The sequence below is a fragment of the Salmo trutta genome, chromosome 19 (genome assembly GCF_901001165.1).
Source record: "Salmo trutta chromosome 19, fSalTru1.1, whole genome shotgun sequence".
Lineage (NCBI taxonomy): Eukaryota > Metazoa > Chordata > Actinopteri > Salmoniformes > Salmonidae > Salmo > Salmo trutta.
This window is the reverse complement of record NC_042975.1, coordinates 33,419,807-33,446,390: the sequence shown is the minus strand read 5'-3', so window position 1 is coordinate 33,446,390 and position 26,584 is coordinate 33,419,807. Positions and strand designations below refer to the sequence as shown.

The following is a 26,584-nucleotide window of genomic DNA, read 5'->3' as shown; positions in this document are numbered from 1 at the left end:
AGGCTACCCTACTGTTTGTGTTTCACTGGCTGAGTTGATGAGCTGATTTCGGCTATCAGTTGATTGACAGATGTAGGCCTACTGTAGAACAATAAACTTTCCTCCAGTGTGGATGCTGGCCAACGTTTTATAACGTTTCTGTTTTAACCTTGTAAACACACGGAATTAATGTGTAAAAAATAAACGTTAATCTGTAAATCAAAGGCAGTGGGCTGGATTGTAATTCAAGCCGACTCTGGCATATGTGTTGGGGACAGAGCCAAAAGTGCTCTTCACTGACGAGTCGTGGTTTTGTCTCACCAGGGGTGATGGTTGGATTCACGTTTATCGTAGAAGGAATGAGCGTTACACCGAGGCCTGTACTCTGGAGCAGGATCAATGTGGAGGTGGAGGGTCCGTTATGGTCTGGGGCGGTGTGTCACAGCATCATCGGACTGAGCTTGTTGTCATTGGAGGCAATTTCAACGCTGTGCGTTACAGGGAAAACATCCTCCTCCCTCATGTGGTACCCTTCCTGCAGGCTCATCCTGACATGACCCTCCAGCATGACAATGCCACCAGCCATACTGCTCGTTCTGTGCGTGATTTCTTGCAAGACAGGAATGTCAGTGTTCTGCCATGGCCAGCGAAGAGCCTGGATCTCAATCCCATTGGGCACGTCTGGGACCTGTTGAATCGGAGGGTGAGGGGCTAGGGCCATTCCCCCCAGAAATGTCCGGGAACTTGCAGGTGCCTTGGTGGAAGAGTGGGGTAACATCTCACAGCAAGAACTGGCAAATCTGGTGCAGACCATGAGGAGGAGATGCACTGCGGTACTTAATGCAGCTGGTGGCCACACCAGATACTGACTGTTACTTTTGATTTTGACCCCCCCTTTGTTCAGGGACACATTATTCCATTTCTGTTAGTCACATGTCTGTGGAACTTGTTCAGTTTATGTCTCAGTTGTTGAATCTTGTTATGTTCATACAAATATTTACACATGTTGTGTTTGCTGAAAATAAACGCAGTTGACAGTGAGAGGACGTTTCTTTTTTTGCAGAGTTTATAATGAAACAATTGACAAAACAATATATAATCTTCCCTAACGAAAAATACATCTACCCCCTACAAATATGTAAATTTATTATAATCCACATAAGAATTTACACGAAACGCACAGTAGCCTGCATGTAGTCTACTGTACATAAGGTAGCATACAATGTAGGTATGGTACTGCATTGAAGTTTATAGTTTTTTCGCTGTTAGTCAGCACCTCCACACAAACAAATTTTTCTGGGTGAAAAAAATATAATAATAATACTTTTTATACTGCATTGTTGTAATGGCCGTCGTCAGAATGAGACCAAGGTGCAGCGGAGGATGTGTTCATCATAAAGGATTTAATGAATCGCATGAACACTACAAAATAAACAAAACGACCAGCAACAGTTCTGTCCGTTTACACACTAAACAGAAAACCCACAAACCCCAAAGGAAAAACAGGCTGCCTATGTATGACTCCCAATCAGCAACAACGAACTACAGCTGTTCCTGATTGAGAGCCACACACGGCCAACCAAAGAAACAAACCAACATAGAAAAATAAACATAGAACGCCCACCCATGTAACACCCTGGCCTAACCAAAATAGAGAACTAAAAACCCCTCTCTATGGCCAGGGCGTTACAATTGTATACAAACTCCGCTTCCAGCAGCCCCCTGGCGGCAATTCTAAATATTTATTCAGATATTTCCTGCTGCTATGAAAAGGGTCAAAATTAAGATCCGACATCTGTACACAACACTGCCCCCACGGATGCACAAGGAATGATACAGCTCCAAGAACTTCGAATTCAGCGCATAGTAATAGCAGCCACCCCATTTCTGACAGAAAATGATATTGCAACACTATCCTTCGCTCCGAATATTGCATCTCTGTACTGCTTTAAGAACATCCACTTGGCATGCAGCATGAAGTCTTCTGCTGCTGAGTGACACGTGCTTGGTAAAGGGCAAGCAGTTGGCAGAGAATCACAGTAAACATTTGAACATTGACTATGAATGGTTGATTAGTACCGGGATGACACGTGCCCTTTCCATATCTGTTGGGTTGCATGAAGAAAATGGTTGATGTTACTGTATACAGTGCCTTCGGAAAGTATTCAGACCCCTTGACTTTTTCCACATTTTGTTACATAACAGCCTTATACTAAAATGTATAAAATAAAAAAATGTCCTCAGCAATCTACACACAATACCCCATAATGGCAAAGCAAAAACAGGTTTTTAGACATTTTCGAAAATGTATTAACTTCTATGGGCTAGGTGGGACGCTAGCCAGTGAAATATCAGAGGGGAAAATTCAAAAACAAAATGTCATAATTCAACTTTCTCAAATATACAACTATTTTACACCATTTTAAAGATAAACTTCTCATTAATCTAACCACATTGTCCGATTTCAAAAAGGCTTTACAGTGAAAGAAAAACATTAGATTATGTTAGGAGAGTACATAGACAAAAATAATCATACAGCCATTTTCCAAGCAAGGACATGTGTCAATAAAACCCAAAACACAGCTAAATGCAGCACTAACCTTTGACGATCTTCATCAGATGACACTCCTAGGACATTATGTTACACAATACATGTATGTTTTGTTCGATAAAGTTCATATTTATATCCAAAAACAGCATTTTACATTGGCGCGTGATATTCAGAAAATGTATTCCCACCAAAACGTCCGGTGAATGTGCACATCAATTTACAAAAATACTCATCATAAACGTTGACAAAATATACAACAATTATTATAAGAATTATAGATAGACTACCCTGGATGCAACCGCTGTGTCAGATTTTAAAATAGCTTTATGGAGAAAGCACATTTTTCAATATTCTGACTACATAGCTCAGCCATCACGGTGAGCTATTCAGACACCCGCCAAGTTCGGGGCAACCTAAACTCAGAATTAGTATTAGAAATATTCTCTTACCTTTGCTGATCTTCGTCAGAATGCACTCCCAGGACTGCTACTTCCACAAGAAATGTTGTTTTTGTTCGAAATAATACATATTTATGTACAAATACCTCCGTTTTGTTTGTGCGTTCAGGTCACTATCCAAAGGGTAACGCGCGAGCGCGGAACGAGAGACGAAAAGTCTAAATGTTCCATTACCGTACTTAGAAGCATGTCAAACGCTGTTTAAAATCAATCTTTATGGTATTTTTTACGTAAAATTGCGATAATATTCCAACCGAACAATAGCATATTCATTCAAGAAGAAAAAGAAGGAGGGGCGCGCTCGAGGGTCCGAGCATATCCAATCCCTTTGTTGCCAGGCAGACCACTCAGTAACTGAGCTCCTATTATCTGCCCAGTGACAGGAAAATGCTCAAACCACTTTCTGAAGGCTTTAGACCGCCAATGGAAGCCTTAGGAAGTGCAACATCACCCCACAGACACTGTAGCTTCGATAGAGAATCAAAAGAAGAACTACAATTCTCAGACTTTCCACTTCCTGCTTGGAATTTTCTCAGGTTTTTGCCTGCCATTTGAGTTCTGTTATACTCACAGACACCATTCAAACAGTTTTAGAAACTTCAGAGTGTTTTCTATCCAAATCTACTAATAATAGAGTAGTAACCTGTTTAAATTGGGTACGTTTTTCATCCGGCCGTGAAAATACTGCCCCCTAGCCCAGACAGGTTAACAATGAAAAACAGAAATACTTATTCAGACCCTTTGCTATTAGCTCAGGTGCATCCTGTTTCCATCGATCATCCTTGAGATGTTTCTACAACTTGATTGGAGTCCACCTGTGGTAAATTCAATTTATTGGACATGATTTGGAAAGGCATATACCTGTCTGTATAAGGTCCCACAGTTGCCAGTGCATGTCAGAGCAAAAACCAAGCCATGAGGTCAAAGGAATTGTTCATAGAGCTCCGAGACAGGATTGTGTACCAAAAAATGGGAAGAGTATCAAAAAATGTCTGCAGCATTGAAGGTCCCCAAGAACCCCGTGGCCTCCATCATTCTTAAATGGAAGAAGTTTGGAACCACCAAGACTCTTCCTAGAGCTGGCCGCCAGGCATTACTGAGCAATCGGGGGAGAAGGGCCTTGGTCAGTGAGGTGACCAAGAACCCGATGGTCACTCTGACAGAGCTCTACAGTTCCTCTGTAGAGATGGGAGAACCTTCCAGAAGGACAACAATCTCTGCAGAACTCCACCAATCAGGCTTTTATGGTAGAGTGGCCAGACGGAAGCCACTGCTCAGTAAAAGGCACATGACTGCCCGCTTGGAGTTTGCAAAAGGCAACAAAAGACTCTCAGACCATGAGAAACAAGATTCTCTGGTCTGATGAAACCAAGATTGAACTCTTTGGCCTGAATGCTAAGCGTCACGTCTGGAGGAAACCTGGCACCATCCCTACGGTGAAGCATAGTGGTGGCAGCATCATGCTGTGGGGATGTTTTTCAGGGGCAGGGACTGGGAGACTAATCAGGATAGAGCGAAAGATGAACGGAGTACAGAGAGATCCTTGATGAAAACCTTCTCCAGAGCGCTCAGGACCTCAGACTAGGGCGAAGGTTCACCTTCCAAAAGGACAACATCTCTAAAGAGACTTGAAAATAGCTGTGCAGCAACTCTCCCGATCCATCCTGACAGAGCTTGAAAGGATCTGAAGGGAAGAATGGGAGAAACTCCCCAAATACAGGTGTGCCAAGCTAGCGTCACACCAAAGAAGACTCAAGCCTGTAATTGCTCCCAAAGGTACTTCAACAAAGTACTGAGTCTGAATATGTAAATATTTGCTGGGGTTAAAAGGGATTGTGGGTCAGATGACTAGACATCACTGGCTTCCATCCCGCTCACAGCCATTCCCTGATGTTTCATAAAACATGCCCTTCACTCTCCCCCTCTCTCTATCTATACCTCCCTCCCTCTTTCTCTCTTTCCCCCACCACCCTTTCCACTTGCCTCACAGGCAGGGCTTTTCCATCTTGGGTAAGCCTACTGCAGTGGAGTCCTCTCTAATACCACAGTGGGGCAGTGGGAGACAGAGCCAGGTATCCTGCTTTCTCCCTCTCTGTGTGTGTATGTGTGTGTGTGTGTGTGTGTGTGTGTGTGTGTGTGTGTGTGTGTGTGTGTGTGTGTGTGTAACCCAGAGAACACCCAAAATGTTGCCCAACAGGAGGGTTGTAGAGGCCACTAGGGGACACGCAGGAGACTGTCCTCATCAGTCAGTTTTAAAGTTAACTTCCTGCAATTCTACATATTTTGCCATGGGGTGGAGAGAAGATTTTGCAATTTCATAACTAAGGGTGGAGGCAAATGTTTGAAGTTTTTAATATGATAACTGATGATCAATGGGCCCCACCACGGTCGGTAATTCGACCATGCTTACTACAAGTTTAGATAGCTGGCCGCTAGACTAATTTACCAATCTAAAAACAATTAGCTGACATGGGCTAATTTAGTGACCTCTGGTGCACAAACACCTTGCATCTTGTGTTTTCTATTATTCTAACTCTCAACAGTAAGTTGAGACCCTGACTGAGTCCCCCCCCCAAAAAAATATATATATAATTGATCCGAGAGCCTACAAAAGGGCCCATCCCTGCTATAAATCATTGTGACGGACACATGGCCAACTGAGGGTACACAAGACAAGCAGGAAAATCCCTAGGACAATGATCATACCAACCTGCATTCAGGCTATACTGTACTCTACTCAAATAGGCTACACTAACATTTATTTAACACTACAATTATGATACACATTAAGACCCCAAAAAATGTGGGTTAACTTTTATAAAGAAACACAATCTAAAGTGACACATCATATTTTATTTCCTAAAAATAACATTTGTTTATCTTATCTTTTATCTGGATGGTGTGTCTCAGTCATTCTCTGGTCACCCCTCCCTTCCTCCGTCACGTCTGCTTGCCTAGTAACTGGGAACGTTAGCTCTGCAAAGCCAGGCAGCCAAGCGGACGTAAATGTATTCGCAACGTTTAGTGCTCAGGATTAATCGAATTATAATTTAATCATCTGATCAAACAGTAATTAGCATAATCACTTCTGGGGAAGGCCTGATAAGGCAGAGACTGAAACAGAATGGACCTGGGGCTAGCAAAACTTTAATGAGACATTTATAGAGAATCTTTGAAAATGGCTATAGAAATTGTGCCGATATTTGAATACAAATCAGGGCTTGTTGGATATGCCTCAAACTCATCCAATAGTCAGCCGAGCAGCTAACAATCAAAGACACTGGCTTAATAGCACAAACACGCATTAATACACACATTGACACGCTATAAAACACACTGACCTTGTATGTAGCTTTGTTATAATTGGGGTATTTTTTTATTTGCTAATTTAATATGTTAAACTCATAAGGGAAACATTTTAAAAGCAATATGAGTCATGTAATTGTTCCTCATTTACAAACGTTTTAGAGGGCTCTTTTTTCAGAATTATTTATATGGACAGAAGACAATTCAAACATTTGATAAAAATCATCCAAATTGGCTACACACCTTTTATACACAATATTGGTGCAATAGGATACAATGTATAACATTGTATTTAAGGGCGGCTGAACTTCCTGATTTGGCCTCGTTTTAGATATGTTTAATTAACATATGCTGGTGACTGAATTGAAATGTGAGTTGGTTTGGTGTAGTTTGATGTGGGTGTCTCGTGTGTCTGTTAGCAGGTGGGAAGAGTTAGTCAAATTATTTTACCAATTAGCTTCAAGCGGCTGGTTTGACTTTGGGTAGCCTATCTGCGGGACTATAGGGACCATCAATAAATGTACACAATGTAAATTAGACAATATTTTCATGTTGCACACCTTTTCGTTTTCACATTAAATGCTTTCAATATGTATATATGAATGTATACAATTTAGAGCTGGTTTTAGGTTTTTAACTCATTGAAATTTGCAGCTATTGTAATTTGAACATATTTTTCCATGTACAGTTACTTCATACCCCTTGACATATTTCCACATTTTGTTGTATTACAAAGTAGTAATTCAATGGATTTAATTGTCATATTTTTGTCACAAAATACTCTGTAATGACAAAGGGGACAAAACATTTGAACATTTGTAAAAATAAAATAAAATAAATGAAAAACGCTAAGTATTCAACCCCCTGAGTTATTGCATGTTAGTATCACCTTTGGCAGTGATTACAGCTGTGAGTCTTTCTGGGTAAGTCTCTAAGAGCTTTCCACACCTGGACTGTGCAACAATTGCCCTGTCAAATTGGTTGTTGATTATTGCTAGACAACTGTTTTTAGGTCTTGCCATAGATTTTCAAGACGATTTAAGTCAAAACTGTAACTCGGCCACTCAGGAACATTCATTATCTTCTCGGTAAGCAACTCCAGTGTAAATTTCAAATCAAAATCAAATAAAATGTTATTAGTCACATGCGCCATGTAGACCTTACAGTGGAATGCTTACTTACAAGCCCCTAATCAACAATGCAGTTAAAAAAATACAAATAAGAATAAGAAATAAAAGTAACAAGTAGTTAAAGAGCAGCAGTAAAATAACAATAGTGAGACTATATACAGGGGATACCGGTACAGAGTCAATGTGCGGGGGCACCGGTTAGTCGAGGTAATTGAGGTAATATGTACATGTAGGTAGAGTTATTAAAGTGACTATGTATAGATAATAACACAGAGTAGCAGAGGAGTAAAAGGGGGGGGCAATGCAAATAGTCTGAGTAGCCAGATGATTTGGCCTTGTGTTTTAGGTTATTGTCCTGCTGAAAGGTGGCAGGTGTCCCCAGTCCTTAATGATTACAAGCATACCCATAACATGATGCAGCCACCCCTATGCTTGAAAATATGGAGAGTGGTACTCAGTAATGTGTTGCACTGGATTTGTCCCAAACATAACACTTTGTATTCAGGACAAAAAGTTAATTGCTTTGCAACATTTTTTGCAGTATTACTTTAGTGCCTTGTTGCAAACAGGATGCATGTTTTGGAATATTTTAATTATTTTCACTTTGTCAAATAGGTTAGTATTGTGGAAAAAGTGCAATGTTGTTGGCCCAGCCTCAGTTTTCTCCTATCACAGCCATTAAACTCTGTAACTATTGGCCTCATGTGAAATCCCTGAGCAGTTTCCTTCCTCTCCGGTAACTGAGTTGGGAAGGGTGTATTTACTGGGTGTATTTACATACCATCCAAAGTGTAATTCATAACTTCACCATGATCAAAGGGATTTTCAATATCTTCTTATTTTATTTTTGCCCATCTACCAATAGGTGCCCTTCTTTAGGAAGCAATGGGAAACCTCCCTGGTCTTTGTGGTTGAATCTGTGTTTGAAATTCAATGCTCAACTGATGGACCTTACAGATAATTGTATGTGTGGGGTACAGAGATGAGGTAGTCATTAAAAAATTATGTTAAACACTATTATTGCACATAGAGTCCATGACTTGTTAAGCAAATGTTTACTCCTGAATTGATTTAGACTTGCCATATCAAAGGGGTTGAATACTTATTGATTCAAGACATCAATAAGTCATATTTATTTTTTATTAATTAGTAGAAATTTAGAAAAACATAATTCCACTTTGACATTATGGGGTATTGTGTGTAGGCCAGTGACAAAAAAATCTCAAATTAAACAATTTCATATTCAGGCTGTAACAAGGAGTGTGAATACTTTCTGAAGGCACTGTACGTTGTGTAATTTGCCAATGGTCCCTAACTAGCCCCATAGGGATATTCAAAGTCAACCCAAATTTACCACAGGCATTACGATCGGGTCGGGTGCAGCTGCACTCCGAATTGATGATTACTTGTTGGGCATGTGGGCAGAATTGAAACAAACCCATCCTTCATTTACGTTGTGATCCAGTCACAACCAAAAGTCTGACAAAACTATGTTTTGAACAAGACTGACTTTATGGCCAAAATGATCCGATTTACACTTTGTAGTCAATTATGACAGAATAATATTTTTGGGGGACTCATATCGATGTTTTCTAAAGTTGTTTTTTAGGGGCAGTTGCTCTTTAATGGGCTGCATTGCATTGTAATATATAGTATTAATTTGATCAACTATGTCATTCCCTAGAGAAAAAGAAGAGAGTGTGTTCTGTGTTGATGCATAAGACACCTCACCTGCCTCCTATGTCAACTCAGGAGATAAATCAATTTGGACTTTTTTTCATGGCAGGGTACCTGTCCCATGTGTTATAAATGAGCCTGACCTGGTGTGTATGTGTGTGTGTGTGTGTGTGTGTGTGTGTGTGTGTGTGTGTGTGTGTGTGTGTGTGTGTGTGAGTGAGTGAGTCAACCCTGAAGGCAGTCTTTCTGTAGAGGTCATTTGCCACTTCTTCCATTACCCATGTGACAGCCTTTAGAAATTGCCTCCTAAAAATAGCTCTGCAGTGTGTCTGTGTATGTGCACAACATTACATACAGAAACCCACCAGGCAGGAAACTCTTCGCCTGACAAATACTGTTTCCTGATCTGGTGACCCCAGCCATCTCTGCCACTGGCATTTCCTGTCTCCAGATCTGGAACCTGGGCACAACCCTTATCTCAGGAAGAACTGTTGGCACTGGTGTTCTAAAGCTTGTTCAAAATAGCAGATAATGGCGCCGGAGGGGTTGGCTGCCGTTTTACAGGCTCCTAACCAACTGCTATTTAGTTAGTTTTTTCGCATTGTTTGTAACTAATTTTGTACATAATATTGCTGCTACCGTATCTTATGACCGAAAAGAGATTCTGGACATCAGAACAGCAATTACTCAACCTCGAACTGGACAAATATTTATTTCTTTAATGAGTGTGACACGAAGGATATTCTGCTTTGTCGAGACAAGGCCCAAATCCCCGTCATCCGTGTGAAGAAAAGACGGATAAATTTGCCGACGAGTAGGTAAGCCATCACTACCCTCAGTATTATTGGCCAACATGCAATCATTGGAAAACAAACTGGACGATCTACGATTAAGACTATCCTACCAACGGGCCATTTCACTGAGACATGGCTAAACGATGACACAGATAATATAGAGCTGACTGGCTTCTCTTTGCATCGGCAGGATAGAGGAGCTACGTCTTGTAAGAGGAGGTGTGTCTATTTGTCAATAACTGCTGGTGCGCAATGTTTAATATTAAAGAAATCTTGAGGTATCGCTCTCTTGAGGTAGAATACCTCATGATAAGCTGTAGACAACACTATCAACCAATAGAGTTCTCATCTATATTATTCGTAGCGGTATATTTACCACCCAAAACTGATGCTGGCACTAAGACCGCACTCAACGAGCTGTATAGGCCATAAGCGAACAAGAAAATGCTCATCCAGAAGCGGCACTCCTAGTGTCACATGCCACATGTGCAACAAGAGGAAAGCGTCAATACAGGACTAAAATTGAATCCTACTACACCGGCTCTGACGCTCGTCGGATGTGGCAGGACTTGAAAACTATTACGGACTACAAAGGGAAACCCAGTCGCGAGCTGCCCAGTAACACGAGCCTACCAGATGAGCTAAATGACTTTATGCTCGCTTCGAGGCAAGCAACACTGAAGCATGCATGACAGCACCTGCTGTTCTGGACAACTGTGTAATCACGCACTCCGTAGCCGATGTGAGCAAGACCATTAAACAGGTCAACATTCACAAAGCCGCAGGACCAGACAGATTACCAGGACATGTACTCAAAGCATGCACGGACCAACTGGCAAGTGTCTTCACTGACATTTTCAACCTCTCCCTGACCGAGTCTGTAATACTTACATGTTTCAAACAGACCACCATAGTCCCTGTGCCCAAGAAAGTGAAGGTAACCTACCTAAATGATGAGCGCCCCATAGCACTCACGTTGTTACCCATGAAGTGCTTTGAAAGGTTGGTCATGGCTCACATCAACACTATCATGCCGGAAACCCTTGACCCACTCCAATTCGCATACCGCCCCAACAGATCCACAGATCACGCAATCTCAATCGCACTCCACACTGCCCTTTACCACCTGGACAAAAGGAACACTTATGTGAGAATGCTGTTCACTGACTACAGCTCAGCGTTCAACATCATAGTGCCCTCAAAGCTCATCAATAAGCTAAGGACCATGGGACTAAACACCTCAACTCTGCAACTGGATCCTGGACTTCCTGATGGGCTGCCCCCAGGTGGTAAGGGTAGGCAAAAACACATCTGCCATGCTGATCCACAACACTGGGAACTCTCAGGGGTGCGTGCTTAGTCCCCTCCTGTACTCCCTGTTCACCCACGACTGCGTGGCCAAGCATGACTCCAACACCATCATTAAGTTTACGCAACAGTGGTAGGCCTGATCACCAACAACGATGAGACAGCCTATAGGGAGGAGGTCAGAGACCTGGCAGTGTGGTGCCAGGACAACAACCTCTCCCTCAATGTGAGCAAGACAAAGGAGCTGATCGTTGACTATAGGAAAAGGAGGGCCAAACAGGACCCCATTAACAATGATGGGGCTGTAGTGGAGCGGGTCAAGAGTTTCAAGTTCCTTGGTGTCCACATCACCAACGAACTATCATGGTCCAAACACACCAAGACAGTTGTGAAGAGGGCACGACAACACCTTTTCCCCCTCAGGAGACTGAAAAGATTTGGCATGGGTCCCCAGATCCTCAAAGTTTTACAGCTACATCATCGAGAGCATCCTGACCTCCTGGTATGGCAACTGCTCGGCATCTGACCGTCAGGCACTACAGAGGGTAGTGCGTACTGCCCAGTACATCACTGGGGCCAAGTTTCCTGACATCCAAGACCTATATACTAGGCGGTTTCAGAGGAAGGCCCTAAAAATTGTTCAAGTCTCCAGTCACCCAAGTTATAGACTGTTCTCTCTGCTACCGCACGGCAAGCGTTACAGGAGCGCCAAGTCTAGGACCAAAAGGCTCCTTAACAGCTTCTACCCCCAAGCCATAAGACTGCTGAACAATTAATCAAATGGCCACCCGGACTCCACCCCATTTATTTTTACACTGCTGCTACTCGCTGTTTATTATCATGTATGCATAGTCGCTTAACAAATTACCTCGACTAATCTGTACCCTCGCACATTGACTTGGTACCGGTACCCCCTATATATAGCCTCGTTATTGTTATGTAATTTTCTTGTGTTACTTTTGATTTTATTACATTTTCTTAACTCTTTCTTGAACTGCATTGTTGGTTAAGGGCTTGTAAGTAAGCATTTCACGGTAAGGTCGTATTCGGCGCATGTGACAAATAACATTTGGTTTGATTTGAAGGGAATAGTACAGTGCCATGGTGATTTCAAAGAGGGCAAGAGTGAGCATGTGAGCACAAACCATGACTTTAGCAGGAATGTCACGACTCCTACCGAAGGTCGCTCCCCTTCCTGCTCGGGTGGTGCTCAGCGGTCGTCGTCACCGGCCTACTAGCTGCCACTGATTCCCTTTTTTCCCCTTTCTGTTTATTGGTTTCACCTGTTTTATGTTGGGCTGATTAGTCGGGTTATTTTAGCCAGTAGGTCCGCCTGCTCTGTGTGTGGGATTGTTTGTGTGTTGCTGCTGTGCACGCTTGTGTCTGACGTGTTTCGGTCGTGGGTTTTTCCGGACTGTTTCAGACCCCAGTGTTTGGGGCATTTGTTTTGTGTGCGCCCTGTATTTTCTTGGGGTGGCTTATGTTCGCCGTGTGTGCAAATAAAGCACTACCCTGTACTCTGCTTCCTGCGCGTGACTTCGCACCCACTACACCCAGAGCCTTACAAGGAAACCTTTTATTTCAGCTGATCCTGGAGCTGCACAAGTTGGATGTATGTATTAAATGTCCAACGCCAAGTCTACAGTATACTGTAGGCTATGTGTGTGTGTTGGCTTTAGCGCCTGTCCCTCTTTGACCTGACATAGTACATGACATATCTTAAACTACTCATCCTGTATACTCAACTCATCCTAAAATATGTACCTTTCAGGCCTCAATCTATGATGATATTGTATCTGAAGGGGTATCTGTATCTCAAAGGTAAAAGAGGGCCTACTATGCTGAACGAGGATAGTTTTTTCTTTCGCTACATAAAATCTCATACAAAATTGACAAACTGGAAGTTCTGACACACGGCACAGTACAACAGTCAAATATCAGAAAAAAAGTTCAAGCAGGACACTTGTAGTGCCTTTGGTCCATACTGTAAAGGCATACTGTAGGGCCTTTGGTCCACAGCATCCCCGATTGTAGGATAGTTGTGCCACATTTAGATCAGCTCCTGCCATCCTGAAGGGTTAGGGCATTAGCCTACTGTCTCACTTTAACGTGGAAACATTAGCATGCCAGCTAAGTTGAAAACAAATGATATAGGTTATCTACTAACTACTGATCTTGTTTTATTAATTCACTGATATAAAACTCCACCTACCAGCACGAACCTGTGTGCATGTGGGAACTTGCCCTTGACTAGTAGTTTAGTTATTTACAGTGTGTAACACATGCTGACTCTCCCGCTCTCTCTCTCTCTCTCTCTCTCTCTCTCTCTCTCTCTCTCTCTCTCTTGCTCTTACTCTCTCTTTCTCTCTCTCTCTCTCCCGCTCTCTCTCTCTCTCTCTCTCTCTCTCTTGCTCTTACTCTCTCTCTCTCTCTCTCTCTCTTACTCTCTCTCTCTCTCTTGCTCTCTAGCCCTTTCTCTCTCTCTCTCTTGCTCTCTAGCTCTTACTCTCTCTCTCTCTCTTGCTCTCTCTCTCTCTTGCTCTCTTGCTCTTGCTCTCTCTCTCTCTCTCGCTCTCTCTCTCTCTTGCTCTTACTCTCTCTCTCTCTCTCTCTCTCTCTCCCGCTCTCTCTCTCTCTCTCTCTCTCTCTTGCTCTTTCTCTCTCTCTCTCTCTCTCTCTCTCTCTCTCTTGCTCTCTAGCCCTTTCTCTCTCTCTCTTGCTCTCTAGCTCTTACTCTCTCTCTCTCTCTTGCTCTCTCTCTCTCTTGCTCTCTTGCTCTTGCTCTCTCTCTCTCTCTCTCGCGCTCTCTCTGCTTAGTTGCACACCATCATCTCTTTAAGCATTCTGGCCTGGGTTAAATGAAACAGTTAACATTTCAATGTGCATCCATTACCATATGGTTCAGTCTGTTCTTCATGTAACAGCCAACTAACTCCAAGCTCAGGGATATGTTAGGAGATGACATTACTTCCATCTTGCACAATGTTTTAGATATTGCAAATACCTGCCACATTCAGATTTTTATGGGGAAGGATGTATTTTGGAAGGCTTTATTTTACAGTGCTGGTATTTATATTTATCTATCTACCAAAGGATACCACCAGCCAACACAGATCTAGTTTCCCACTGACCTAAACACGACCTCCAAACGATGTTGTCTTATGTTTTTACTGCTAATAACAACGATAATAGGATAAGGGCGTTTTCTTTACAGTGTTCACTGTCTTTCATAAGTTAAAATTATTCACATTAGGCAAAGAGAAAAGATCCCAAACCAAATCTATGAGTTGCAGATATCAGGTTTGGAGTGCAGGTTTGTTGATTTTTGATATTTTAAACAATGAATGGAAAGAAATACAGTATCTAGATTTTTTTTAAGGATTCCGTATCTAGTACTGAGTGATTCAACACAATGGGGATCTCTCTGAATACTCATAGTCGGTTTTCTTCTCCTCACACTTTCAGATATAAAGTGAAGATAGACTTTTCCTTCACAATGACACAGTTACCTACACTACATGACCAAAAGTATGTGGACACCTGCTCGTCGAACATCTCATTACAAAATCATGGGCATTAATATGGAGTTGGTCCCCCCTTTGCTTCCGAGTGGTGCAGCGGTCTAAGGCACTGCATCTCAGTGCAAGAGGCGTCACTGCAGTTCCTGGTTCGTGACTGGGAATTGGCCCAGCGTCGTCGGGTTTGGCCGGGGTAGGCCGTCAATGTAAATAAGAATTTGTTCTTAACTGACTTGCCTAGTTAAATAAAGATTACATTTATTTATTTTTTTTACAAAAAAATAACAGCCTCCACTCTTCTGGGAAGGCTTTTTACTAGATGATGGAACATTGCTGCGGGGGCTTGCTTCCATTCAGCCACAAGAGCATTAGTGAGGTCGGGCACTGATGTTGGGCAATTAGGCCTGGCTGGCAGTCAGCGTTCCAATTCATCCCAAAGGTGTTCGATGGGGTTGAGGTCAGGGCTCTGTGCAGGCCAGTCAAGATCTTCTACACCAATTTCGACAAACCATATCTGTACAGACCTCGCTTTGTGCATGGGGGCATTGTCATGCTGAAACAGGAAAGGTCCTTCCCCAAGCTGTTGCCACAAAGTTGGAAGCACATCGTCTAGAATGTCATTGTATCGTTAAGATTTCTCTTCACTGGAAGTAAGGGGCCTAGCCCGAACCATGTAAAAAAGCCCCAGACCATTATTCCTCCTCCACCAAACTTTACAGTTGACACTTTGCATTGGGGCAGGTAGCGTTCTCCTGGCATCCGCCAAACCCAGATTTGTCCGTTGGACTGCCAGATGGTGAAGATTGATTCATCACACCAGAGAACGTGTTTCCACTACTCCAGAGTCCAATGGTGGCAAGCTTTACACCACTCCAGCCGACACTTGGCATTGCGCATGGTGATCTTAGGCTTGTGTGCGGCTGCTCGGCCATGGAAACCCATTTCATGAAGCTCTTGACAAACAGTTACTGTTCTGATGTTGCTTCCAGAGGCAGTGTTGCAACTGAGGACAGACGATTTTTACGCGCTACGAGCTTCAACACTCGCCGGTCCCATTCTGTGAGCTTGTGTGGCCTACCACTTTACGGCTGAGCCATTGTTGCTCCTAGACGTTTCCACTTCATAATAACAGCACTTACAGTTCACCAGGGAAAGGTGGCATCCTACGACGGTGTCACGTTGAAAGTCACTGAGCTATTCAGTAAGGCCATTCTAGTGCCAATGTTTGTGTATGGAGATTGAATGGCCTTGTGCTCAATTTTATACACCTGTCAGCAACGGGTGTGGCTGAAATAGCCGAATCCACTCATTTGAAGGGGTGTCCACATACTTTTGTATATATAGTGTACACACTGATCTTCGATGTGTAGATATTCCTGCTGTTTGTGATAAACGACATCCATCATTCGCACATACATTTACACTCAAAGTACAATTGTCCTTTTCTTCCACCCTCTCATCCCTGACAGCAATGACAAAAACACAGTGTCCAATTACTAAGTCAACATGTCTGCTATGATCACCCCAAACCTGGATCTCTCTTTCTGTAGATCTCCCAGATGGGTTGATTAAAATCTCTGTGGTCATGACAGCTTTATCAAGGTTAATCCTGTAGCCTGGTTCCCTGGGCTATTCCTGTTCTAAACGAGCAGTCTAACTGATACTGGCAGCTATTCAGATGCCAGGCCTAGGATGGCTTTAATCTTCAAAAGAAGGAGTCCTCCTACTGGCAAGCACAGATGAAGGTATTTTCCACATTGGAACTCTTACTCCTGTATGTGTTTAAATAAGAGGAAGCACACAGAGAGAGAGAGAGAGAGAGAGAGAAAGAAAGAGAGAGAGAGAGAGAGAGAGAAAGAAAGAGAGAGAGAGAGAGAGAGAGAGAGAAAGAGAGAGATAAAGAGAGAGAGAGAGAAAGAGAGAGAGAGAGAGAGAGAGAGAGAGAGAGAGAGAGAGAGAGAGAGAGAGAGATAAAGAGGGAGAGGGATAGAGAGATGAAGAGGGAGAGGGATACTGAGTGCCAATTGAGGAGCATTGTTGTATATTTGCACTGATTATTAGTGTCCAATTGAGCGTGTGTCCAATTTGCCCCCTGGCATTGCTGAGCAAAAACAACATTATGCCATTTCACCAATCTGTCTCTCCATTGATGTTCCCATCACATTTGGGTTTTAATAGAGATACTGATGGCAGAGCACTAGAAAAGTGTCATTGAAATCCACTCTACAATGCTTTTTATTTGTTGCAACTGCAAATTGTTTATGATTGCAAATTATATCCACAGACAAGATGAGTTTGCACCTCAGTCGTGAAAATGGAAAGCAGCATTAAGTTTATGCAACACAAAGAGTCCGGTAGATTTAAATGTTTAAATGTCAGGCTGTTGCTAAAAACAGAAAACATGATCTAACAACTTTTAAATAAATTGCTCGATACCTTTACATAAATCACAAACTATAAATACACAATCTAAAACAAGATCTAAAGCAAACAAATAGACATGAGCTAACTATCACTGATTGGGGTAGTCCGTCCTGAAAATATAACACAAACCTGGGAAAAATGTATCACTGTCATCAGAATGATGGACAACTCACCACCAGAATAACATCTTTAAAACATGCAATAATAACCTTCACATCTCCTCTCTCTATCTACAACAATATCACTGGGCTGCAGGAGTGATAGGTCTAATCCGTGGGGAAGAACTTCCGGGGTCACCTGCACAGAGCGTGGCCTTGCTCAGACCCAGTCCACACTGTGCCAACACTCATTAGCCATGTTTCCATAGAGACAGTAGAAGAGTAGCTGCAGCTTTCGCAACAACTACTGGGGATCCTAATAAAATACCAAATACCAAAAGACCACCTCAGGAGCATGTGCTGTTTGACCAGAACCCTAAAAGCCTTTATTTCTGGAATCCAATATATCTCTCTCCCTCCCCCCTCTCTCTCTTGCTGCCCAGAAGAGCTAGGCTACACATTGTACTATTCAAACAGAGGATAGTGCTAGTGATGTGGATGTTGTTTGGACATTAAAAAAATACAAATCAGGAACAAATAGAGCAATATGCAAAGTAGACGGATATCATAAGCAAAACTGCTGTATAAGACCTATTTTTCCCATGTTTTTGAAAGAAACAAGCATAAAAAAGGAAAGAATACTGCATAATATTATTGTATGCAATTCCTGACCACAAAACAATCATTTGAATAACTTCAAAGATTGACAAAGTGACCCCTGCATAAAGTGCATCTGTCAATAAAACACAGCGCATCAACATCAACCATAGACGCTGCATGCATCATAATCCACAATGGTATTTTCATTCTAAGTTTCTATGCTGAACACTTAAGGAGCAGCCATTTTACAACGCTGTAGCCTGCATGGTCAAAACACATTATGTGAAGCCGTTCAAAAGCCTAGATAGAGATAGTGCTCTCAGCTCACACAAGGGTGTATTGTAGAACATCATTGATTTATATTTGTAATGGACATCATACCATGGAACAGGTGCTCTCTCTAGAACCAGTCACGCCTCAGTTGTGTTAAAATGCATTTGTACACCTCCCTCACTGCCTTAATGTATTCTCTGTGGCAAACAATGACTGCCTCATTCAGCCCTTCAGCACTGCCACAAAATGGTTTTCCTGTCATCTTTGGTTGATGCATTGCCCTCTCTCCCCTCAGTTTACATGCATGTGTCCACTTTTCATTCCCTCCCTCCAGCCGTCCATCCGTCCATCTTTAAAAAGACCCTCTAAATGCCCCAATTTTCTCTCTGGCTTCATTCTACCCCCCCTCACACACACACACACACACACCCCACACACACAAACCCTTCTTGTATTCGCTAAGTGTTCAGGCAGCCCCAACCCAAAATAACATTTGCCTCTTATATATCCATCCATATTTTGTAGGAATTACAGGCCAATCAACTTTGCATTGTGTAAAACAAAAGGAGTGGGTTAAACTGTTTCAGTGGGAACAGAGGGAAATGGGCGATAAGGGGCTTGCCTCAACTGTTTTATTTTTTTTCCTGATGCCTCCATGTTTGTACTTGTAATACGGCGGGTGTAACGCCATAAAAACATGTTTTAAAAGACAGCACCAACCTAGTTGTTTCCTTTTTAAGTATTATCTCAAAGGATACCGGACTGATTGTACATAAATAAACAGATTATCTCGTGCAAAAATGAATTTACTTAATCCCTAGATGTTACTGCATTTTATTTTTTATATAAAACATTAATTGGCCTATTGCATCTCCTATATAGCAAATAAGCATCCTTTTTTTCAATGAATCAATATACAGTATGTGGCTAGGAAAAATCATTACATTTTATTAAGTGGTACACTATTTAAGTGTAATTCACATGTGATTATGCTGTTATGAATGAATATATGGAATTAGTAATTGTATTGATGTAAGTATGCAAATTAGCTACAATAATCCCTAATTGGTAATTATGAAGAAAAATAAATATTTGATATCAATTTAAACATGAAGTTAATCTTCTAAACAGTTTTAAAAATAAATCTAAATATACAATATCACTAAATTTCATTAGATTCAAAATTCAAAAAAGTACAATTAGACCAAACTGAAATAAGGTTACTTATTATTGAAGTCTAACCTGAGAAAAGTATCAAAATGATACAAGCATTTAGCTAATATTTTCATATAAAGCCATCAGGGGAAAGAAAATATAAGCATCACCCCATATACACTGCCTATGCACTGTTACACTATTCTAGAAATGTCTTACTATCAAATATTATGTTGATTTCCCCAAAGAAAAAAGTAGAGTCTAGAATGTTTTATTCCGTGTTTTTAAATCAGTGTTTTCACATAGTTGTAACCAACTATAGGCATTAGGTAATTAACCTGGATGTGACTGGCAGGCATAGCACAGCCGGTAGGGTACTTCTGCTGCTGCCCAATCCAACCTCGCTCTCCCCTTGGCCTCTCAGGACATAGCATCAGCCCTTAACTATTTCATTTTCTCACAAAATCAATTATATTATTCCGAAAATAATCAACACAGAGCTTGTAGGCTATATCTGGTAAGTTTTGTTCAGAGGTAAATTAACATAAATAAATTAAGTTAATTTTAGATAGCACAACTCACCATTCAAGATGCACTGGAAAAAGATGATAGCCAATATCCACATGCCCCGCTCCGTTCAATATCCAAGCTATGCTTTTTCTTCTTTTCACTCCACACACTTTCTTCCTTAATGTTCTTTATATTTCTTCAATATGTCAATAGCAATTGACGATGATCTGTACAAATCAGTCTCTCTCTCTCTCTCTCTCTCTCTCTCTCTAGGTTGGGAAGAGGAGGTATGAGCTTCTGGTGATTGTGTTTTGGTAAGAGCTGAGATCGAACTGTAGGCCTACGTCTCCCTTGAAGTGGCTACGCGGTGCCTTAGTGCAGCCTTCCCGGCGTCTGGGCGCGATACTCTGCGGGATTCGCCTTCTTGAGCTCTGGTCCAGGTGAGTGCTGCTGAGTCAGAGCGGAGACTGGATGCTGAAGACGCGACACGAGGAGGGTTAAGCGCAATATGCACAGGTGGAATTCCCAAAGAAAATAAAGAATTAAGTAAAAAAATCGAATTTCAAAAGAATGAAAACACTATGAATAAATATATTTTTTAAAAAGTTTCCAGTGACCAAAATCATAAAGTTGGATTTGGAAAAAAAGAACGTATGAATTTTGAAGCAGGAGGCAATAGTTGTTGGCTGAAGCCTAGTGAAAACTAATTTCCTTTTCACCGCCTCTCTCCATCCAACAAGCAACAAGCACACGCATCTTCCCGCATCCGTACAAATCACACTGGTCCCTGCGCTAACCCTCCCTGGCTCAGAGCATTATGGAATAACCCTAGCCTCCTCCGCAGCCGCTTTTCTTCTTCATTGCCTTAAAGGTGCAGCAGCTCGCCACTCCATCCCCTCAGCTGAGCGCTAGATTTCATGCAGGGGCTTGTCTCCACTCCTTATGAGAGACAGGATACCAAGGTGTCCATTCAGGGTAAAGGAAATTAATATTGCCTACATTAAAATAATCAAGTGATTCTTAGCCCAATGATTATTCTAATCCACTCCAGCCCCGAAAAAAAAAACTAAATGATCTCAATGTGAAGGCATCAAGTCATGTCCTTTAATGTGTTTTCTGTATAATTTATGAGCCCCGCGGGCGTGTAGGGATTCAGCCAGCCTTTGACTGCATTTATTAATTGACCTTGACAAATATGAGCAGCGGCCTTCCTCGCACCAGGGGCGTCAACAGCAGCCATGTCAGGAACCCCTGCTCGTGCGACTAGGGAGACCACACAGGAGATGTATCCAATCCATCAGCCGATAGCCTAGCCAACTATACGCTCAAAATGGTCGGTGAATGGTTGGATAAGAATAGCCTCCACTGCGGCATGTCAATGTTGTCGAAGTGCCATAGCCTCAGCCGACTCACCTCAGCCTCACTCTCGCCAGCAAAAAAAAATACTGTTTTCTTTTGTCACGTGCTGCACATCTTCCCGCGGTTTCCCTCCTGTCAAGTTTTGAGGTTCGTGAAAATTGCCTTTCAAAGCTGCGAGCCAACATATTGAACACAATGCAAATTCAGTAATGTTAAAATACAAATAGCCATGTGAATGTAATTTACTAAAACTAATATTTTGATTTGTCAAGATAATCAAACAGAAATGAAAATAGATTTATAGCCTAGTATAGACATGCATTTAGGCCTAGCCTATAATGTGCAACAACATGGGAAGGCCTATACAGCAATCACAAACTGTGATCTGGTAAAATAGGCCTGCATTGTTTGTCATTTTAAAAATACTTGAAATACATGGCTTACAAGGGTTTTACGTTTGAGCAGGTTCTCTGTGCATTTCTGATGCACAGACAACCACTCAAGCCTCACAACAGATCAGCACCATGAGCAATGCTTTTTAATTGAACCTCTGGGATTGCTTCAAAAGGTTACTATATGAAAGGCCAGTACTAAGAGAGTAGACATCATTCTCACACTCAGGATTACACTACTTTCCATTACATTAATATTCCTTTGATGTGAATAAGTTATTTTATGCTATACAAAATTAAACAATGTAGTTATGCCAGTTGTGCATTGTTTATCACATGGATATTTTTTATATTCTATTAGGTCTAGTCTTTTCTATAATCAATTGTTATGATATATTTCGGCTCCCGAGTGGCACAGCGGTCTAAGACACTGCATCTCAGTGCAAGAGGTGTCACTACAGTACCTGGTTAGAATCCAGGCTGTATCACATAATGCCATGATAGGGCGGCACACAATTGGCCCAGCGTTGTCCGGGTTTGGCCGGAGTAGGCCGTCACATAATAGAGATATATAATACACTCTTCTATATAATTATGTAATCAGTATCAATAGTCTACCCTAGAGCAAGGAGACTGTATATGTATTGTCATCCTGGGCTGCCAGTGTCTTTGTTCTGTTTAGTGGGCCAGTCAAACTGCAGCACTCTCCACCTAATGCAGCCTTCATCTCATATACTTAGCATCCACATCAGACCTGTACATGCACTGCACTAGGAATACAAGGCCTGTCTGTCACTTGCCATGCAGTGTGTGCTGTGCCTGTGGCCACCCAGACCAAAATAAAACATATTTCTTAACATTAAGCCTGACTTCAACCCTCCCAACCAAGATGGAATTCAAGGAGGTCTTCAAATGGACACCCATACGCTGTGTAGTCTACTAGATTGTACTTTTTTTTACTATTTGTGATTGAGCAGTGTTGGTTTTGGTTATTGTCGTTTTCTCTCTCGCTCTTTTGCTCTCTCTCGCTCTCTCCGTGAGGGGTGTGTGTGTTGTTCATCCAGTTATGGCGCTGTTCTTGGTAATCTGCACAGCTCCAGTCCTCTCTGCCTGCTCCTGGCTGCCGCTGCAACCTGGTCTCAGAGCATTTCCTATTATTCTGTACGTAAATCCAAGACACCCATTTAGTATGTTATGTTGGTATGGTATGTATTAATTTGTGAATGTCCATCATTCATTTTGTACGATATGTTACGAATAATAATGTTACGAATATGCAAAACATACAATATGTTACGAATGTTTTAAATGTACAATATGTTATGAATTTGCAAAACGTATGAAATGTTATGAATTCTAATTTGTTGTGGCTAACGTTAGCTAGGTTAGGGATTAAGGTTAGCAGTTAGTGTTAGGGGTTAGGGTTAAGGTTAGGAGTTAGGTTAACCTCTTAGTGACCCCTTAACACGCGAATCACGTTAGCAGGATCGATTTGACAACAGCCAGTGAAATAGCGCAGCGCCAAATTCAAAAAACAAAAATCTCATAATTCAAATTTCTCACACATACAAGTATTATACGTCACTTTAAAGATAAGATTCTCGTTAATCTAACCACAGTGTCCGATTTCAAAAAGGCTTTACGGCGAAAGCAAAACATTAGATTATGTTAGCACATCACCTAAACAAGAAAAGACAAACAGCCATTTTCCAAGTAAGGAGAGGCGTCACAAAAACCAGAAATAAAGCTAAAATTAATTACTAACCTTTGACGATCTTCATCAGATGACACTCTCAGGACTCAATGTTAGACAATACATGTATGTTTTGTTAGATAAAGGTCATATTTATATCCAAAAACCCCATTTTACATTGGCGCGTGATGTTCAGAAAATGTATTGCCACCCAAAACTTCCGGTGAATGAGCACATCAATTTACAAAAATACTCATCATAAACGTTGATAAACTTTACAACAGTAATTGAAAGAATTATAGATACACTTCTCCTTAATGCAACCGCTGTGTTAAATTTCAAAATAGCTTTACGGCGAAAGCACATTTTTCAATATTCTGAGTACAGAGCTCAACCATCAAAGCAAGCTATACAGATACCAGCAAAGTTCTGGAGTCAACTAAACTCAAAAATATTATTATAAATATTCACTTACCTTTGCTGATCTTTGTCAGAATGCACTCCCAGGACTCCTACTTCCACAAGAAATGTTATTTTTGTTTGAAATACTCCATATTTATGTCCAAATACCTCCTTTTGTTCGCGCGTTCAGACCACTATCCAAAGGCATAATGCGCGAGCGTAAATCCAGACACGAAAAGTCAAAATGTTCCATTACTGTTCATAGAAACATGTCAAATGTTGCTAACAATCAATCCTTAGGGTCTTTTTAACATAAAACGTCGATAATATTCCAACCGGACAATAGCGTATTCATTCCAGAAGAAAAAGAAGCAATGGCGCGCTCGCATGCTCGCGCATTACCAAGTCCTTTGTCCTCAGGCAGTCCACTGATTGACTGAGCTCCTATTCTCTGCCCAGTAACAGGAGAAGGATGAAACAAGTTTCTAAAGGCTGTTGACAGCCAATGGAAGCCTTAGGAAGTGCAACGTGACTGTAGTTTCGATAAGGATTCAAAAGAAAAACTACAATTCTCAGATTTCCCACTTCCTGGTTGGATCTTTCTCAGGTTTTTGCCTGCCATATGAGTTCTGTTATACTCACAGACATCATTCAGACAGTTTTAGAAACTTCAGGCTGTTTTCTATACTATGCATATCCTACCTTCTGAGTCTGAGAAGCAGGCAGTTTAATTTGGGCACGTTTTTCATCCGAACGTGAAAATACTGCCCCCTATCCTTAACCTGTTGGGGATAGGGGGCAGTATTTGCACGGCCGGATAAAAAATGTACCCGATTTAATCTGGTTACTACTCCTGCCCAGTAACTAGAATATGCATATAATTCTGCCCAGTAACTAGAATATGCATATAAATAAGAAAACACCCTAAAGTTTCTAAAACTGTTTGAATGGTGTCTGTGAGTATAACAGAACTCATTTGGCAGGCCAAAACCTGACAAGATTCCAAACAGGAAGCGCTCTCTCTGACTATTTCTTGGCCTTCTTGATCATCTCTAACCAAAACAGGGGATCTCTGGAGGCGCGTGCACACCATGTTTACTTTCTCTCTCTTTGAACGAAAACAACGACTCCTGGTCGGAATATTATCGCTTTTTTACGAGAAAAATAGCATAAAAATTGATTTTAAACAGCGGTTGACATGCTTCGAGGTACGGTAATGGAATATTTTGAATTTTTTTGTCACGAAACGCGTCGGGCGCATCACCCTTCTTTACCCTTCGGATAGTGTCTTGAACGCACGAACAAAACTCCGCTATTTGGATATAACTATGGATTATTTGGAACCAAACCAACATTTGTTATTGAAGTAGAAGTCCTGGGAGTGCATTCTGACGAAGAACAGCAAAGGTAATCAAACTTTTCTAATAGTAAATCGGAGTTTGGTGAGTACCACACTTGGTGGGTGTCAAAATAGCTAGCCTGTGATGGCCGGGCTATCTACTCAGAATATTGCAAAATGTGCTTTCACCGAAAAGCTATTTTAAAATCGGACATAGCGAGTGCATAAAGGAGTTCTGTATCTATAATTCTTAAAATAATTGTTATGTTTTTTGTGAACATTTATCGTGAGTAATTTAGTAATATCACCGGAAGTGTTCGGTGGGAATGCTAGTCACATGCTAGTCACATGCTAATGTAAAAAGCTGGTTTTTGATATAAATATGAACTTGATTGAACAAAACATGCGTATAACATAATGTCCTAGGATTGTCATCTGATGAAGATCATCAAAGGTTAGTGCTGCATTTAGCTGTGGTTTGGGTTTATGTGACATTATATGCTAGCTTGAAAAATGGGTGTCTGATTATTTCTGGCTGGGTACTCTGCTGACATAATCTAATGTTTTGCTTTCGTTGTAAAGCCTTTTTGAAATCGGACAGTGTGGTTAGATTAACGAGAGTCTTGTCTTTAAAATGGTGTAAAATAGTCATATGTTTGAGAAATTGAAGTAATAGCATTTCTAAGGTATTTGAATATCACGCCACGGGATTACACTGGCTGTTGAGTAGGTGGGACGCAAGCGTCCCACTGGGCCAGAGAGGTTAACCGGTTTGTTAGTGTTATGCGAAGGTTTATCTAAAAGCATTAACGTTAGGGCTAGGGGAAGGGTTAGCTAACATGCTATGTAGTTGCAAAGTAACAAAAAATTAGTAAGTAGTTAAGTAACCATACGAAAAGTAACATATCATACTAATTTACGTGTCCCAAATATACGTTTTCTATGCTACGCCTAGTCTATGACACCAGGCTGGGCTGCCTGTCTCTCTACAGACACTGGTCTCTCTGCAGTCTGCATGCCTGCCATTTTCAACGCCCACTAGCCTTTTCAACTGGATTATTAAAACAGTTTATTGAATACTGTAGCTCTGAAGCTCTCACCAATCGCTCAACAGCTTAGCTCTCCAAATATGGCAGCTTTCTTACATTTACATTTTAGTCATTTAGCAGAAGCTGTTAGCAATATTAAGCATTTTCTCAGAGAATTTGATTAATACTTCACCACTTATTATTAGCATTTATCTTTGTTTATCAGTCTATTGCTACATTTATAACGTTTTTTGTCTTATTCACTAATAGGTCTATCTATCATCCTTAAAATATGTATTATTTCTCAAATAGTTGTGAATAGTATAACAATTTCTTTCTTGTTCTGTTGTAATGATAATGTGAATTAGCTAAAGATTTTACCTGATTACCCACCTTTCTCTTCAATTTTGTGCATATGTTTCATGAATCATATATTCATCTGAAGTTATATGAAACAGATAAGGTTATTTTAGTCAGTGGCTCTTAATCCCAGTGGTTTGTTTGGGTGTAAGGAGATCATCTTTAAAATCAATGTCTGAATGGTCATAATCCCATGGTCTCTAATCCTTAGTTTTGCCACATGATTTGCT

General features: G+C 41.3%; 1 protein-coding gene across 2 annotated transcripts in view; it reads right to left on the bottom strand.

The window, feature by feature from the left end:
• Positions 1-21,020, bottom strand: part of dscama (Down syndrome cell adhesion molecule a) — a 162,667-nt gene extending 141,647 nt beyond the window's left edge. For both annotated transcript variants that reach the window (XM_029700548.1, XM_029700549.1), the window contains exon 1: positions 19,854-21,020. In XM_029700548.1, the coding sequence (XP_029556408.1) occupies positions 19,854-19,896 (43 nt within the window). In that variant the 5' untranslated portion in view covers positions 19,897-21,020. The remainder of the gene's footprint in view (positions 1-19,853) is intronic.
• Between the last annotated feature and the right edge of the window lie 5,564 nt (positions 21,021-26,584).